A 19,276-nucleotide genomic window follows, 5' to 3' on the forward strand; every position below is an offset into this window, starting at 1 on the left:
GCCGTTGGATGCAGCGGCAGCTTAGCGGTTTGGTCACTTTGCAGTGACTATACTATACGGAGAGGGAGAGATCCGAGAGACCAGAGATCGCAGATCGGGCCAGCTGACCGATCCGATCGGTGGCTCGGAGAGGAGTCGAGCGAGGAACTCGTTTTAGTCGCGTTCAAACGCTTTAGTCTGTAAGTTAACACGGCGAGTGCGAACGCAGGAAAGAGTCGAGAAATCGTGAAGCAGTGCCCCAGCCTAGATGTTAACCATTCAGCGGATCGGCCCCGAATGTGAGCAACTTCTGAGATCGGTCCACGACAGACCACAAAACCAGTGAGGAGAGACCATCCGCTCCAGTTCGCTCGATCCAATTCAATTTCTGCCTCTCGCCGCGAAAGCGGAAAGAAAGTGAATTGAGTGGAGTAGATTTGGGCGATTACTTAATCCGCGTTCGCCTCCACGACCAGGCATCGGACGAACACCGGGCTCCCAGTCCGAATTCGAGGGCGCAAATTAATGGCCCTCGTTTAGAGACTCAACCCGCCCCATCCAGCGTTGACAGTTGGGCGGAGAAAAGCATAGTATTTGAATATTAAAAACTAAATCCGAGAGATACCACAACATTTCCCCAAAACTTTGATAATTTAGAAAGCGAAGCTGCATACCAAATAGGCCCCCGATCTAGAGACACCCGAAAGTCCAACCTCCGACGGTCAGTTGGCTTTCAGTTCCAGCTCGAGATCGCAGGTTATAGCATACCACAGCCGACTGGCTTTCCCCGGTTTTCGGTTACGTGCATCCGAGAGGTCTCCGCCAAGTGCAGTTGCAACTTTTACTGGTGTCTAAGATTCGCGTGAAGAGTGCAAATCGGTGATCATGATCCGCCCCACACTTATCGTAGTGCTCATCTCACTGGCCAGTGTCGATTCCGGCCACAACTCACCCGTGACCACCATCCCGGTGGCCGAGCCCATCAGCCAGGTGCCCCACGGCTTCCAACTCGGCCAAAACAATCACATCAGCAGCAGCAGCAACATTAGCCGGAGTGGAGGCGGAAATGGCCGTGATAAGAGAGGTAAGTACTTGGCCCCTTTGAGCCACTTTTCCAAGTGCCCCCATTGTGGCCATCCGTGTCAGGGTCGGAGCCTCTCGGTCTCTGTGATGGACATCTTCGAGGGGCCCTCTCGATTGGTTCGCAAATACTAACGATTGCTCTTGGCCGCACTGCTTTGAATCGAGCCTTTTCCTAATGTGGTCGATGTTGGTGGGCATTTCAAGGGTTCTGCGCTTAAGGAATGCCCCGTCAATCACGCGATTAAAAACATAAGTAACATATGAAGTTCTATGCAAAAATGCATTCGCCAAGGTTTATTTTGAAAATCTTTCAAATCGAGTTATTTGTTATTAATAGTACAGATCATAATAGAATTCATAATGAAAGAGAATCGGATTTGCATAAAATATCTCCACACATTTATCGCTACTTTTTCTGCATAATACTTAAAATTCGCTAGCTCATCGTGCGATTTTCACATATGTAGTACAACAAAAAAAAAGCAGATTTCGGCCAAAAACGTACTGGCTGTTATTAAAATGCTAATTGTGTTTCCCCTGCACCATTTGGCATTTAAATATTTTAGAATTCATAAGCATATGACTGCTGAGCAGCGAATCCCAATCAAATAGATTCACTCCGGAGTCCAACTTTTGCACCGGCTTAATCTATCTACTAATTTTAAATATATATGTATATATATAGTTTTTGTGGAGGTGCGTTCAATGCCCATCTTCTAGATGCATAAATGTTCACAAGAAATCCAGTTTAAATAATATTTTTCTCCACTTTTTTGCTGCGCTGCTTGACTTTGTTTTTTAATCGGAATGCCGGCGACCTCAGAATATTTAATAAAATGCTAAAAAGAAGAAAATACAGACGTAATCAAAAAAGACGTCAAACACTATAGTGTTATTATGCAAAAACATTATTATATTGATTTGTGACCAAAGTTCGGTGACATTTTGGCCAGAAAAGAAGCGTCAAGAAAACGAACACGTGCCCACAACCTTTCCCCCAAAAAAAGTGGCCAAAAGATTAATGGGTCCAAAGAAGTATGAAAACACGAGTTCAAAAACCTTTCGAATAATTACTGGGCATATTAAGCCAGTAAAGAATTTTAATTTGCATTGGAAATTCAATTCGCTCGTCGTGATGTTCAGAAATTAGCCGAAGTTGTCCAAAAATAAACAAATGATTACTAAATATGCAAATGCTTTTATAAAAATGTAAGAATGATCTCGTGATGGTATAGGCCTACCTACCACTTAAGAGGGCAATTTGTCACGATAAAAAATCTGATTGCTGTGTGAATTAAGTTTTTGAATACTCTTATTCATGCAGTAGTTTATGCAAATATTAAATACAATTTATATATTTTATCTATATATTTAAACTAAATTTTTGTTTCATTTTAATAACAACAACTTGTTGGCCAGCAATAAATGGTTACTTGGGCTCTGTTAGAGTATTCCCAAATGGCTGTGGATAAAATTACACATGTCAGCATTGAATAAATTAATCTTTCGGGCTTTGCAGCTTGACATTGAACCACGGCTGCCAACTTAACTAAATTATGATCTAATATATCAAAGTGTGTGTGCGTATGAAAGACCGATTCTTAGGCACCTTGAGTGCGTCAATCAAAGGGGTTTGACCACAACTTGAAACCTGAGCGCTGCGTAACGTATACGCCGCATTGGCTGCTCATGTAATTGCCCGAAATTAGAGATACAAGCCGATGGCGCAAGCCTTTGAAAAAGTATCTTTATGGAATGTGGAAGCTGGTCCGCAAACAGAGAAGCAGAAAAAACAATCGTTTAGCGAGCGGAATTGCGAAATCCTTTGTCTCAGGGCAACTCCTCGCAGTTAATTGACCTCTTTTCAGCCAAGCGGCAATTGCACGGCCCTCAAATAGTTGCAGTTGCAACTGCAGCCGCTCGTTGCAGCAGCGCGAGTCAGATACATTTTACGGTTCTTGGCCGCAGATTCAGATGCTGGTGGAAATGATTTACCGCTTTGATAGGTTTCGCCTCGTTTTTCACCCAAGGCAAGCCAACATCCTCAGCGAGTTGTCATGATTTATGTGGCCTGTGCGAACGACAATTAGCCGGTCCAAGTATCTGCTATATAGTTGTTGCCCGATATAGATACACATCGGCACGGAGACACAACTGGGTCACCAAGTCGTGAAGTTATTGAATGTCCGTCGATCGACAATTGCACAGGGAGAAAAGATTTGGGATCAAGCAGATACAATCCTACAGATACGTCCATTTTATAGAATTGTAAATGGTAGCTATTAGTTATCTAAGTGAATTTCTGATCGGCGATTGTGTATCAGAACTCCCCACTTCCCTTCACAACTTCAGAAGCATTCGGGCCATCACGTTTCAGCTCAGCTGCTGTCAAATTTTCAATCCAATGACCAATGACGCCAAGAAAATGGCGCCCAACAATGGAACGTAATTTATCTCGCATAATGCTCGTCTAACTAGCCAAGGATTGCGGGGCTCTGGGGGAACAATAATTGAACAATGAACTCGAGTCTTGTCTGGTTCATTCGAGTGCGTCGAGAGCCTTTTGTTCTCGTTTCGAAGGTGACCTCAAAGTCGAAGTCTAAGCCCAGATCGATTGGTAATTAATGCGCAAATTAAAGTCTTGTTCGATGACTTGCCAATCCGCTGGGACTTGGAGGCACCTGAAATTCTGGCAAGTCGTTGAAAAGTACCCACATCCGCTGAATATTACTCCAAATTTTTGTGTTGAGTGGACTGAAGTGGAAGTTATTTGAAAAATCGCGCCGCAGGTGTATTACAATCGAAATCAATACACTCTCAATTATAAATTTTTAGCAAGATGATAATGAATGTGAATGCAATGAGAGTTAAAAAGTACTGAAAGCCCATTAAATTATATTAAAGCTTTGCAATCGCTTTCCTTTCCCAAATCAACATTCCAATGAGTTTCCTCACAATTTTCACTTAATTACTAAAGACACGAACTTTCGATTAACAACCTCTGATCTGAATGAAGATCTTTGCAGCCAAGTGCTTCGCCCATTCAGGGAGTCCAATTTCATTAGCCGAAGGCAATCAGATAAAGGCCGAATTATCGGCGATACAAAGTCAAGTGAGCAGCGGCCTTGTTATTGGTAATCCGGCATTAATGTTTCACCTGACATCTCACACACTCACAGCCCCCCCCAGGCACCGGCAAATCCACCAGAAAAACCACAGAAAGCCGCTCATGTCCCCACTCAATCACGGGCAAATGTCAGGGCGGAATTTTCAACTCTTTTTGCGGCGTAATGTTGTACGCTTTGCGGCGATAAGCAGTAAACAAAAAGATATATTTAAAAAATATTAAAAACATTACGTTAACTGCGCCATAAATTTTGTTTTATTTTTCTGTACTGCTCTTTGCCCTCTGAAGATAAATTTAACCCGAAATGCCACTCAAACTAGGAGCCGACTGCTGGGCGGGGCTAATGCATCACAGGGCAGTTAGCATCGGGTATTTTGGTATTTCGCAATCCGGGCCCAGTTAATAAAACTGAAATTTATATCAATTATTTGGCCATTCCGAGCTCATCACAGGGAGCTCCGGAAACTGGAAATGGTCATAAAGCGGCTGCAATCCGCTTAAATGCTGGGCAGTAAAAGTCTTTGCCGACCTTGACACACTTTTTGCCCAGCCGAAATGGCAAGTGATTATGAATGGAGACCGTATTACCATATCTTCTCACTTTCATTCGGAAAACTCCACCTCAAGCGCTCCACGATCGAGCACCATAAAGGGCAACTTTGGGTCTTCAAGGGGTCTTCCCCCGATTCCCAGATTTTTGAATGATGTATGCGTGTCACTGCGAAACCAAAACGACGTAATCAAAAATCCATCAAGTGGCGTGCTCATCACGATGCCCTAAGATTGATATAAAAAGTCGCCACTTCATTGCCTAACTGATGGCATTAACTCGCTATTAGGGTATATAAGTGTGTGATACTTCGCACAAGGGTAACCAGACTTCGTGGGTTTTTTTTTTTTGTTTTGTTTTTAATGTTTTTGGTTTAATTACTTTATTTTCAACACCTCTACGTGGGTTGTCAGTCCCGCACTTTATGTAATTACCCTTAAAAATCAAGATACGCCTCGTATTGCATAATCTTTTGGTGACCCACATGTGGCACTACTTGTCCGATGATTAATTGTGCTCCCATTTTTAGGCGCCCAACTGGATCCCAGCGAGATTGCCCGCCAGAATCAGATAACCCAGCAGATATTCGCCAACTATTTGGAGCGTCGGTTGTTTCCCAATCGCACGGCCAACCAAAAGATTCCCACCATCGCGGACATCCTGCCCAAGCCGAAGCCATCGCCACGACCCCGTCCTCGAGGATTCGCGGCCAGCGATGGTGGAAACTTCAAGAGGAGTGGAGGTGGAGCTCAAAGGAACCGCCTGGCAGCTGCCGCCTCCAAGAGGCAGTCGGGCTACAATCGCAAGCGATTGCGGGAGGAACAGGAGGAGGAGGAGGAGGCCGACGACCAGGAGCGGGATCAGCAGCCGCTGGCCAACCAGGAGGACTTCGATTACGACGTGCAGGAGTCGCTGCAGAGCGTGGAGTCGGAGCAGCACGACCAGTACTATGGGAACATATTCCATCGCGATCCCAGCGAGAACGAAGTCGATAATGGTGAGTTAAGAGCGTTTTTTCTTCCCTTAAGATAACACAAAATCAATCACCTGTATTTAATGTATTACCACTAAATTTACAACCTGCATTTCTGCTCTAAACACCATCAATCAACTGCCCATTGACCACACCCATTGATGAAGAGATCAAGCGTGGAATTTATGTATAAACCCTACTCTTCACCTGGAGGCTGGGCCATTAGCCACGCTGACCATCCATCAATCCCACTTAAATTGCTTAGTTCCACTCCACAATGTGGTCCAGCTTCCAGCTGCATCGCCGCAATTACTAGCTCATACCTTGAAATTATTTCGGCTTTTAAGCTATGTGTTGGCGCAATTCATTCCTCTTGATAAGTTGCTTTATTTTCATTCCATTTTGAGTTCATGAAAATTCCATATCGGGTCGAAATTGCAATTAACGTTCCGATTCGTTTTCTGGCGTGTCTCGTTTAGGGATTGCCAACAATTACTTACAATTTCCTTAAATGCTTATTGAATTTTTCCCCATGCGTTTTTCAACTATTTTCTTTATTAATTTTGTAGCCCTTGGTTTTTTATTGATTTAGCTTCTCCCCTCTTGATTTCAATAGTACACATGTCCAACGATTATCAGTACTATTCCAACTCATTACCCGCACTTCTCAAGCGTTGGCCTGCTTCATTATTTATTTGCATTTCGCAGCTTTTTGTTAGCACTGATCGCTTTGTCGCCTCCGGGACCACAGTGCGTATGATGAATGGCCTCGGGCTGCATATGTGTTTACATAACTTATCAGACGAGCCTCGTTTTGCCAGGCTATTTACACAATTTAAAGGCGAAAAAATTGGCAAACTTATTAAGTTTTTATTTCACTTAGCCCAGGGTCGAAACTGGTTGCCATCCGTCCCTCCTTTTTCGCACCGATTTTAACCCTGAGCAAAATCTTTCAAAAAAAAATTTACGACCACGAATCGAATCGCATGGCATCGCATCGAATCGAATCGAATCGAATCAAGACGATTTTAGAAGTAGTTCGATGACGGGATTTTATTTCACCTAAACGTCAAACCACTAAAATTTATTACCCACACACGAGTCGAGAAAAATGTGAAACAAAAGAGCTGCTATAAAACTGAATTCGTGGAGACATTGCACCCACTTTTTGAAGTTGAGAACTAGTTGCAGATACTTTGTTAGCGAATCTTTTAAATTTAGTGCGACAGTCGCTTGGGATAAGAATTTGCATGAGTTTTGAGATAAGGGGAAATGAATAATCGCATCTTTTTTTATTGCTTCCTTTTTTTAACAAACACATAACACACATTCTTCCAATAAAAACACACATTTAGAAGTCGCAAACCCAAATTGATACGAGTTATCTAGTTCAACAAGCTACTTGTATCACATTAATGGCCCTAAAGTGTGTTCAAAATTAGCATACTAAAGCTGAATTCGAATTTCCATTCCATTAGCGTCATACGAATTGTAAGAGCATAGGTTTGAAGATCCATCAGAGGCCATTCATTGCGTAGACTGTGATCAAGGTTCCCCAAGCAGCAGATTTCTTTGAGGGGGTTTCACCCGACTTGAATCACATGAGAGGGTCAATTCGGTGAAGTTGCTCGATTCCAAGAATGGTTTAACCAACTCTATTTTTGGCATCCTATGCAAATGACCAACGGTTTTCAGCCACTATCTTATTATATCATTATGATTGTTAAAATTAATGGCAATTAATGGTTTTCTAATCATTTGTAATTTGCGTGACGAGTTCAATTCGGTGAATCCCCCGACGAAAACCTCAAAGAATTTCGAAGTCTCGCACATGTGGCCTTGACTTTAGGTGGATAGCAATGAACTCGTCGCCTATATACGTCCGTATTCATTCTGAAGTCGGCTCTAATCTGGTTTTGTATTGTAAAACTACAGAAATCTGTAAATCAGCTGCTCTGCGCTCTGAATCGTATCATGTTTTACCGAAGCCCTGTTTCCAATTAATTAATTAGTCCACTCATGAAGAATTGCGAGGCTGTTGCGATGTTGCTTACAAGATATCCGATGAAGTAAAAAATTAATTTAAAACACGTAAGCTGCCTTAAACAAAAACAACAAAAAAATACCCACCGGGCGACAACATAAAGTTGTTTTTGCTGCAAAATGCAACAAGTGTCTGCCACTTGGTTTTTGGACTCGGTTTTTGGATTTCTTCACAAATTGCGGCAATTGCAGATGAGTTTCCTCTGGCTCTTTGCGTTTCACATATGCAATCGGAATTTTCGAACCTTTTTTGCTACTGACATTTTCTGCAAAAAGTTGTCAATGGTTTTTGTCCCCTTTGGCGGCACAATCAATTTTATGGCCGACTCTTAATCGCCGGCTCTGTGTTTTATGAACTAAATGGATTTACAATTTGGTAAAGAACTTCTGGCCTTAAACGCCAAGTTATTGCTATTGTTTTTGCTATATATTCAAGCGAAGCAGTGAGAGAAACGCTTATATTTAAGTTTTGGAAGAAGTTTTCATATAAAATTAAATGACACCATCACGGATCCACATCTTAGTAATCCACCTGCTGCTGTTTAAAATCACATATCTGTAGTATCCCACCATTTATCTTCCCATCACTTCTACGTGATCTCCGACAAACATCGCGTATACGCCATGTGTGACCGTAAGGTAACAAACGAACCAGCATTCGCTGAATGAAAAGCAGTTGAAGAATCTAAGCCAAAAACTAGTTCATCATCTGCATCCCAAGGTCGCCGCAAAGAAATTTGGCCAGCAACAGCGAGAAGTGATGTTTGCCGGCTCGGCACAGTTTATTCACAGACCAAATTTGGAGCCCACATTTGAAATGCATCCGATTCCGGGCGAAAATTGCGTAATCCGAGAACCCAGATCAAATTCTCAGCTCATATGAGAACAGAATAGAACACATCGGTGCGGAGTATCGAAAACCGCAGTGATGAAACCAGAATTCTGAAATGATTCCACTTTGCAGTTTGTACCCGGTAGTTGCAGAGTGTATTAAATGAGCCCAGATTTATGCGAGTTCTTTCGCTTAATGTGTAGTCAATTTATATTTTATTTAATTAGCTGGTGAGTCAATGGTATTTCTTGGCGCAGATCTTCCGGGTACACGGAAAGAATGAACCAAGAAGAACTTCACTTGATAAATTTATCTACTATGAAGTAGAAAAGATACTGTGTTTTGTTTTATTTTTTTTTTTTATGAATAATCTGTGGCTATCGGGTATCTCATATTCGAGCCACTTAACTGGAGCGTTCTTATAAAGGCTTGGTGTTCACTTCACGTCATGGTTCACCTTGGGAGGCTTCGTATTCGGATTCCGATGCGACTGGAGCTCTCGATCTCCAGCTGGTATTGTGTCAAGTGTTTGACAAACAACCGCAAGTGTCCGCCGACCGCTGGCCATGTCCATATACACGTATGTATAACGCATTTGGCCGATCTCGGGTGATGTTAATCTTTCGGGCTCGATTCGCTTTTTTTCCAGCAAACAAGTTGGTCTGCAAGTCGGAGATCTTGGGCTCTCTCAAACCAGTTAGCCAGCTCAAAAGCTGAAAAGCCGAAGCGCAATGAGTGTGTTTCCCCAGCAGCATCTCCTAGCCATCTTCTGCTCCAAGAGAGACAGAGAGAGAGAGAGAGAGAGATATCCCCGAAACCTGCGGCGGACGGAATTCTGCCTTGGTTTGAGCCAAGTTGGGCCGAAAGAGTTAGTTCTTCGACAGCCGACGGTCAGTTTGGGCGCACGCCAGCGCAATCCGTTTAACACGATCCAAAATCAGTAGTTTCCGTCTCCGCATTTTGCCAACTTTCGATTTCATGCGATAAGCATCTATTTGTATTTAAAATAATTCATAATTCAAATCGAACCGAAGCGAACAATCAACGACCGAGCAAGATATGCGTTGAAATCCAAAAGCGAAATTTGTTCGATACGCATTTACAGATATTTTCGGAATTTTCAGGGTAAAAGTGTGCGGAAGTGTGTGAAGCAGAAAACAAACGCATAAAACCAAATTTACATATAGCTCATACATAAAACATATTCAAATCCAACCATTCAATATGCAAAAGTATTTGATTCTGTCTGTGATAATCTCCCTCCAACTGCTGTGCCTTTTGGACAGGACAATGGCAACGCCGCCGAAAGGACCTGGTCCTGTAGCTGGTATGTGTTAATCTGGAAAATCTGAAAAACAAACTATTGCATAACGCTAAACACTAAAGGAATCCTGCACGAAAAACGGTATCAAAAGCAAACTCACTTTCACTTTCTCAAATCGGTTGGTTGGTTAGTCGGTTGGCTGGGATATGTGTGTGAAGTTGGGCATCTAAATGGAGGAGTTTTGTGCCGAAACGGATGATGTTTGGACAGCTACCGAATTCCATTTGAATTTATCGCGCCAATCGATTTGTTTTGCCTTTTCTGAATTGGATCGAAATTAGTAAAATGCTTGTTTGCACCTGCCTGCATTTTATTGCCTTTACTGTTGGCTGTTGAAATGTTTGCAATAAAACAAACCATTCCGTGTTGACACAAACAATTCGTCAGGGGAGTTAGTATATGTATGCAAAATCCAATATAAATCAATAGAAAAGGAAATCAGGCCCCATTAATGAAATGAAGTATTTTAATGAAGGTCAGGGTAAAATGTGTGAAGCACTATCAATAAGGATTAAAACGGAAAAAAACGTTGGCTAGTAGCGTGGTCCGTCATAAATCTGATAGATACAACGTTTTATCTACTGCTTAAATAATTTGCCACTTATTAGAGAGAACATAATTAATAATAACTAATCACAAGTATTAGAACAATGCAAAAACCCATATAATTATACTCGAAATTCTATTGTCTGCTGGCATGTTTAAACTAATTAGCATAAAACACGAAAATGTTCTGTTGCAAAGGTGTTTATATAAATTTAGCAGGAAGCGGCATTCGCTTGAATATCAGTTTAATAACGCCGATAAAATTAAGAAAATAAAGGATACATAACTTCGAAACAGGTTTATAATCGTCATGATAAATCGCCTCTACATATAAAAAGCTATAATCGAATTTTGTTTGCTTTGAAAATTAATAAACAATCAAAATATGTGTATATCTCCTTTAACGGTTATCTTTCAAGTTGATTGGCGAACAAAAGCTGCATTTGAGTTTCATGTTTGCTCGGATCTTAATCAATTTGGCACCTTTAATTTGTTTCAAGTCAGAGAAAATGAAAAGTTCAGCTGGCAAACAATTTAACCGGTCTTTAAGGTGGGGAATTAATTAACAGAGATGGCTTAATTTCATTATGCAACATTTGCGAAAAATTTATGAAAACTGCAAAATGCAGGGAAAGTATAGGATTTTAATTAAAAGTAAGAGGTGCTAAAAATGGATTACAAAACTAAGTGAATCCCCTTCTAGTCAGACTGTAAATTACCAAAACAGGCATCACCATAAATCTATTAAACTAACACCTATCATTAACGCTCATCATAAATAGCAAGTTGTACGACGGCCTTAAATGTAGACACAATTTTCCACTTATAAGAACAGCTTTTTCCTGAGATTTTTTTTGGTAATTTGCCACACTCCCCACACCTAAAACTCTTGCCAAATCTCTGCATTGTTTCAGCCATTCTCTAAACGCCTCATTGCATTGTTTACGACGGAGTCAAAATGTTAACTGCTTTTTGTTCACGTTTTCACACGGACTTGGCCAAAGTAAATTTATTTCTTTTTCGAGTGAATCCCATGTCACTACGCCCCCTTTATAAATCAGCCGCATTCGACAATCGCCATCAACATAAAACGAAATTCAGCACGGCCTTCGCAGAGTGGCAGACATGGCGTATGATTAATTAATAAACATTGGCGCGAATACAGTTACGAAACAAAAGGGAAACCGTTTCGGTTTCTCGTGGGTAGAACGTAGCGTAAGTGACCTTCACATACTTCGGAGCAAACAAAAGTTTGACCAGACCCTGATTCACTAATCCGAAATGAGTTCTAGTTCCATCTGGACCGTCTTTATGCGTCACTGCGGATTATGCTTAAGCATCTTGGACAAGTCGAACTGGTTCTCGGATATTTCCTAAGAGGAACAAGTTCCCAGCGAATATGCTTCCCCTTGACATCTGGACAAACTTTCTTAACTCAATTCGGGGGTACAACAAACACATCAAACGCATCGTTCGCAATTAGTATTAACGTCTTTGTCCACCTGGTCTCTAATATGTCCGCTTAAGGTACATAAAATCACAAATCACAAAATCAGCGATCATTTAGAGATGAGTCAAGCGAAAAGTGAAAGAATACGGGAAAGAACTCTAGTCCCAATTAGACTCCAATTTATAGACTGCCATATAATTTATAGTGATTTTCTTTTTTTGGCATTTCGACATCCATAGACGACTTACGACCAAGTGAGAATCAAGCACAAGGCAACCTACATAATAAATGTTTATGGCCCAAAAGAATCGCGAAGCGTCGGCATGTCAACAGTTTTGGGCGTTTAAACGGCGTAGCTAACCAGTTTAAGTCCTTTAAATTTTACGAACTAACCGAGCTCATTTTTAGTGTCACAGAAACCAGATATTCGTATACCTAGTGCGATTATAGATATTTTATTACTGAGATTGAATAAAATTTCAATGGGATGACAATGACCTCGAGTGGGTAGCAGTAGGAACAAGGAAAAAACTATCTCTAGGAAAGCTCAAAAACCGAAAAAGTGTAGAGCAAAGATTTTAACCAAAAACTCGTAGGAAGTATAAAAGCACCATCAGTCTTGACTGATATACGTACTAAAAATCATATAAAGTTAAGATTTTCTGTATGAAAACAAAAAACATAAATTTGATAGTTTATATTATAATATTTTTTAAGATTTTATTTTCTGCCTGCGACATAAGGAAGCGGTTCTCCGTTATCCTTAAGTCGAAACCAATTGTGCCTCGTTTTTTCTCGTTAATTCCGTTAAGATCGCTTTTTCTCGCAAGACACTAATCCCCATCCTTCCCGATCCCTATTTTTAGATTGCCCCAACTGCGTGGACGAGTCGCAGTACACGCCGAACAAGTGGACGATGCCGCTGCTGAAGCTCGGGGAGAAGCGCTACTACCTCGGCATCTTCTTCAAGGTGAGCCGCATTCCACGCCCCACAAAACGGTCCATAGCCGCAATCCGAATGCAACTGACCCAACGGCCAACGGACTGCAAGTCCGGTTTGATGGGTCTCCGATTTCTCAGCTGCCGTTGATTGCAAGACGCTTGCATATGGAATATTGCAGCAGGGACGGCAGAAGAGGCTTAACTTTGAGTCTTACACTGCTCAGCAGGTTTCAGGTTGAGTTGCTTTGTTGGTCGAGCGGGCGAGACGAGGGAACATCGTCCTACGCACTTTTTAAACTTTTACTAGAACTTTCTCGGTCCTTAAAGGTGAAAGATATAGGATCTGGCCGAAATCATTGGTCTGTAGAAACTCGTGTTCAATGCAGCGTGTGAGTTGATATCATACCCTGGCCTCAGAACAGATATCAACGACATATTTCAATTCAAAGCTGATCAAAGAAATATAAAACCAATTTGGCCATGAATAGAAATATCTAGGGTATCAAAAAGAGGCTCGTGCTTGGCCACGGATGGTTGGATTGGAGTAATGTGGCTAACAAAGCGGCTATTCATATTAAAAACGAATTAGTCAAAGCATCAAAAAGGCGTTCACATCGAGGGACCGCTATCGTGTCGGTCCACACGTCGTATGAGTAATAGAAAGAGCCGGCAACGCAGTGGAGAAGCGAGACGGTAGGCGTGGGTATACTAAAGTTGAACGTAATACTGGTTCCACGTCAAACTGAATTATATTTTCATATTCATAAACTGCACAGCAGAGTCTCCTTGAACTTTAGAGGCAGGGCCATAAAATATAAACTGCTTCACCATTGTAAAAATAATCAGATGCATATCGTTTGTATTAATCAATCGACGACGCCTTTCAGGAAGAGGTTAAATTTTTGGATTTATAGAGGTTGCACTGGTGGATTGATGGATTTGCAAGATTGTCTTCGCATATTGCCAATTTTGGATTTCGAGCAGTATGGTTTTGTTTGCGATGAGTCAAATAAAAGGCAAATTTTGAGATAATTTGAATATTCCAATTGAATTCCAAAGATACCCATCAGGCAATAAATGAATCAGTCAGAAACCAGATAGGAATACCGTTGAATCCCAAACACAATCTTTAATCCCAATTGCTTGGCATAATAAAAATGTATCCATTAATTTGTACAGCAAAGCGATGACAAATAAATCACCGCATTTTAAATTCGACATTTGAACGCTTTAATTGCAGCGAAAAGCAGAAAGCAAATAAATAAATATAAATAAATATTTAATCAACTTTCGCCACATACTTTGGTTTATGAACGCTTCTGAGCGGGCGTGTAAATAAAACAATTCTATTTGGAATATGCCGGCGTATGAACAAAGAAATGAATTAATTATTGGCTCGTTAATTAACAAATAAACATCCATCTCCCTCTAACCAGTCTGTTGCCAAAATGCATAAATATTCCCAAATTTGTTTTGTCTAACGGTACCACGCCTTCTGGCCACATCTTCCGTCCCACTCACTCTTCAATTGTCAAAGAGATTAAATTGTATGCATCACGAAAACTCATACGGTTGGCATTTTAATTTGAAATTAATTTGTAATTCGATTTATTCGATCTTACCCTAACTGGGCAATAGGTATATACATACAACCTTTCAAAGCTCACATAAAAATTAATATCTATCAATTTTAAAATTTAAATATCTATTGTTACTATCTAAATTACCTGGCTTTTAATACAATGGTATTTAATTATTGAATATTTTAAATGCATCTTAATTGCCATTGATTATTATATACCAAGCTAGAAGGTAAAAACAAATGGTTCAACGTTCTTATTTATCTATGAATATTTGAATATTCATTATCTTTACGACTTCGAAATTATCATAATTGGGTAACAGTTTTCATTAACTAATAACAACTTTCAAGAGCATTTCCAAGTTCGTTGATCAGATCAGAAAGTTCAAATATTTAATTATTAGATATCTTTCTTTCATTTTCGAACGGCCGAGTTAATTAACCAGGCTTATCAATTCCAAAGTGTTTTCCGATTATTTATGGGAATATCTAATTAGGAATTCTACCGCAGCCGTTTATAAATATCCCAAAATTCGTTCATTTTGCGTTTTTTTTTCCCATTTTTCAGCAGTGCCACAATGTTATGCAATACATATGAGCAGTTAAATGCAAATTCATTTCGCGTGTAAATATGCAAATGAAGCAATTAACTTCTTTTTGGCCAAAAATAAGGCTTGACAACCAAACGGCGGCCGTCGAAGGCAATAATGTCATTTGCACTTCACGCAGGCGCAAATCAAATCAAACTAATTGAGAGACACCTGGGCACCTGGGAAAATGGAGGGGGGAAATGGGTGGCTAAGGTAGCCGTGCTAATGACATTAACAACCTGGCCAACACTTTGTTGCCACTCAATTGAGTTTTGTGTAAACTTCAGTCGCCAAATTGCACATGATTTAACAGAATTTTGTGGGCTGCAATTTGATTAGGCCAAAAGCGGTTGCCAAAATATTCGAGAACAGAGTGTGGCAGAGAAGTCGAATTTGACATTATTATACAAAATATAATTAACTTGTGAGGAATGTGTAGGAATGTGCATGCATGAAAGTACTTACTAAATCCTGCACAATAAACTTTCAAACTCTTAATGAGATTTTGTGTGTAATATCAAATGCTTTGACCCCCAAGGTAATCACAATATTTGTACCTAAGCACAGGATCTCTTTGTGCGTTAACCTTGTGAAAACCCTGACAACCTTTGAAATTGCTCTTAGCTTTCTTTATTCGCCTCGCCGAAATCAAAGTGCGAGTCAGACAAAACATTGACCCTCGGCAGTTTCCCTGGCAGCCATTCTGGGCCATTAAAAGGAGCCGGCGAACTGGCTTTGTTGCGAAGCAGAGCCCCAGTTTCACCTCGGCACACCAAGCTAATTGACTCCTCGGCGGTGAGAGATGAATCTTTTACAACCCAATAAACACTTCCAGGCGAAAGACAAGTGAAGGCATTCAACGCCCTCCGTCTCGCGCGATTCTGCCACATGTGGCATGTCAGGATGCCGTACCTCCGCATCTGCCGTTTTATTCGCGCACAATTACGGCTAATACAATTAAAGCCAAGTTAATGGCGCAAGCTGGGTGGTGCGAGCAGGGCAGGATGCAGGACGGATAGTTGCGTAATCGATTTATGTGCGGGAGATCCAAGGTGGGCCCCTAACCCAAACCAAGCCAAACCAAATGATTTTTTGCAAGCATCCATTTCTGCTAATGACCAATGGCCAAAGTCCATTAGAGTTCATTGAATATGTTGTTTTGCGACGGACAGGATATGGACATTCGCCACGTTGTCCGCAAAACAATTCCGATTCGGATGTCAGTCTCGATTCAGATAGCGTTCAGATAGGCCAACCGCATCACATACAGATACAGATACGCATCAGATACAGAACCAACACTAATTGGCTACATTCCCAACCAGATCCAGAGATAAACTCAATTTCCATGCGAATGCGTGACCAATGCCGCCCCCTTCACACATGTACTGCCGCAAAGAAAAAAAGATAATGGAGAAACAGGAGCAACAAATCCGAGCCGAGTTTTATTGACAAGTGTCGCTTGGAGGACCGAGATTGAATGGCACCTTTCAGTTGCGCGGAATTGAGATCTCTCGACTCGGAAACTGGGTCAACCGATTGCGCAATCACAATTATATAATCTCTAACTTGCCATACATCTTAAATTCAATGCACTGCAATTCAATTCGATCCCATTCAACTCTATGTGTGTTTTTCCATTGCAGGCAAACTGGTTCAAAGCCACACAATATTGCCGATACCACGGCATGCATCTGGCCAGCATTTCATCACAGGAAGAGAACGATAGACTGGAGAAGCACATACGTGACTTTGGTAAGTTGGCGAAACAATGATTTATGCAGGGGTCAAGTGATTCGACCATCGAGGATAGTTCCTCAAATATGAGTGCTGTTTGCAAAACTGTATTCAAACTTTATTGCCAAGCTATGGGGTTGGTAAACTAGAAGCATTTGGAAGCACTGTTCAACAGTATGCTACACGAAATATACAAATGTATCTTAAGATACTAAGTCACTTAAGGATGAGATAAATCAAATGCGCGTGCATAATTATTTCTAGTCTATTGGGTATCAACTAGTCTGGAGGTGGCAGGTAGAGCCCTTTAAAGCTTATTGCTAGTGTTTACCCACCACTTCGTGAGTGGGCGTGGCTGCCGCCCATGGCCCTGCGGCGGTCAGCTTTCAACAAAAATGTGCAACATTCACTTTTTCCGTTTGTCTGTTTCTATTGCCATGTGTGTTTTATGGAGATTTATTCAATGGAAAGTGCACCGGAGTTCGTTACTCCAGCTCCAGTTGCAACTCCAACTGCAGCTCCAGGTCGCAATCTCCAATTCGCCAACTCGACCCCCTTCTCAATGGGTTTTCGGTTACCAACTTCCGTGTATTATGGCACTAGAAAGTCCACTGAAAGTGCAGTCCAGTTCACAAGTCGCCCCGTTTCATTCCTGCGGCTTTTCCAAATGCTTTTGTTAGCTAGCCGACTCTGTTGTCATATTGATCGGATTTTCAACCGATTTCAGTTGTTGCATGTCGAGTAGTCTGTGGCAATATGAATGCAGCTGTTCAGCTGTCAAATACCAGAGTTTTGTCACGGCAAAGATGTTTTGATTGGCTGTGTCGAGCAGTCTCGGTAGACTTAACTTAATACCTTCCAAAGCACGGTAATTCAATCAATTCCATTCCATTTCCAGGCCTGGGCCACGAACATTTCTGGATTTCCGGCACGGACCTGGCCGACGAGGGCAACTTCTTCTGGATGGCCACCGGCAGACCCATCACATTCACCAACTGGAACGCCGGCGAACCCAACAATTTCCGGTACGAGAACGGCGAGGAGGAGAACTGCCTAGAGCTGTGGAACCGCGATGGCAAGGGCCTCAAGTGGAACGACTCGCCGTGCAGCTTCGAGACCTACTTCGTCTGCGAGGTGCAGCCCAACTAGAGGGCACCTCCGTCCTCCGGCCAGCCGGAATCCGTACCCATACCCGTACTACATTCACATCCACATGCGACTAAGTGATTAACTGGTTGGCTCCAACTGGTCTTAGCTGGCGATTACTCCGGTGAATTTGAATGTTCATTTCGGACACTCATTGCTGACAGATCTAAATTCGCGTATTCTTAGCTTAGATGCGTAAGTGTATAAAATTCTTGTTGATAATTAGCTAGTAAACTAATTAAATTATACTAGGATCGCTTGTATTTTCTCATGTAAAATATAAATAAAATGTATCTTAAAAACTAGACAGCTACTCGTTTTTTCTCAATATAAATACAAATTTATAACTTATTTAGTATTTGCTATTTTAATAAGCTTTTAGCTTTGAGTATATAAACCACAAGAATAGTTCTTTGTATAAGTACGGCATTTATTTTTTTAATTAGCCTAATAGTGGGCATCTATATGTGATTTAATCTGAAAAACGATATCCATCATAGCTCGCTCATTTTTGGGGGAAATAAGCTCATCATCTAATCGGCGTTTCCCATGGGGTGCAACGGTGCGTATGAGCAATTCATTTTGAACAGCACCGCATACCACACACCACTGCCCTTCTCCCTTCTCCATCTCAGTAATCTTGTTTCGCCATAATGCGCGCAAATAAAACCGAAAGTGCTGTCAGCAGTTTTCCCCGAAGTTCTGCTCTCTCATTTTGCCACCATTTTTCTCCAGGGGAATGCAGCCACCTGTCTGTGTGGCAACTGAACAAAACTACTGCCGATAGAATAATCAGCTGGAGAGGAAAGCCGAAAGGACTCATCCTCTTCGAGATTTTCATCCTTGATTGACTGCTCCAGTGACGAGAGAAGAGCTTTTCGCGAACATTGTTGCCAGCGATTCGCGATTCGCGGCGTTCGTCTTATTGTCCTTATCCCAGTAACAGTCTTCTATCGTCCTGTCCCACCTAAGTGTCCTTGTGTCCAGCTGTTTTGCCAGGACTCACCTCCGGATCCCTCTTGTATCCTGCGAAACGGTCGCCGCCGGCAAGGGCTAGTCGCAAAAAACAGGACTCAGGGGAACTCACAGGATGCTTTCGATTCGCCAAGAGAGAGGATAAGAGAGGACATGCGCAGTATGATCCGAAAGAGAGGATACGAAAGGAGAAATCAGCTGGTGCTGCCAGGACTTTTAAGTGTCAATCAAAAAAATGCACAAATAGGGTATTTTATAGCAATGCAATCATTTAGGGAGAAATAGATAAGTATTTGTGATCTGAAAGGATACATTTCAGGATAAAATAAATAAAAAATAAATAAGAATTAAAAGGTGATATGCATATGGTGATTATGATCCAATGTTTTTGGACAAG

General features: G+C 41.5%; 1 protein-coding gene across 3 annotated transcripts; it reads left to right on the plus strand.

Moving 5' to 3' along the window:
* Positions 1-151: 151 nt before the first annotated feature.
* tfc (triforce) lies at positions 152-18,201 on the plus strand. 3 transcript variants are annotated; one of them, NM_138247.2, is made up of 5 exons: positions 152-1,063; positions 5,269-5,736; positions 12,774-12,877; positions 16,668-16,776; positions 17,657-18,201. In NM_138247.2, exons 1-5 carry the CDS (start codon positions 865-867, stop codon positions 17,905-17,907), a joined length of 1,131 nt encoding a protein of 376 aa, NP_612091.1. In that variant the 5' UTR covers positions 152-864; the 3' UTR covers positions 17,908-18,201. The 3 variants fall into 3 exon arrangements, with proteins under 3 accessions (NP_612091.1, NP_728587.1, NP_728586.1); NM_167864.2 differs by lacking the exons at positions 152-1,063; positions 5,269-5,736 and adding exons at positions 9,419-9,477; positions 9,775-9,914; NM_167863.2 differs by lacking the exons at positions 152-1,063; positions 5,269-5,736 and adding an exon at positions 9,419-9,914.
* The last annotated feature ends 1,075 nt before the right edge of the window (positions 18,202-19,276 follow it).

Source organism: Drosophila melanogaster, chromosome 3L (assembly GCF_000001215.4).
Source record: "Drosophila melanogaster chromosome 3L".
NCBI classification, from domain to species: domain Eukaryota; kingdom Metazoa; phylum Arthropoda; class Insecta; order Diptera; family Drosophilidae; genus Drosophila; species Drosophila melanogaster.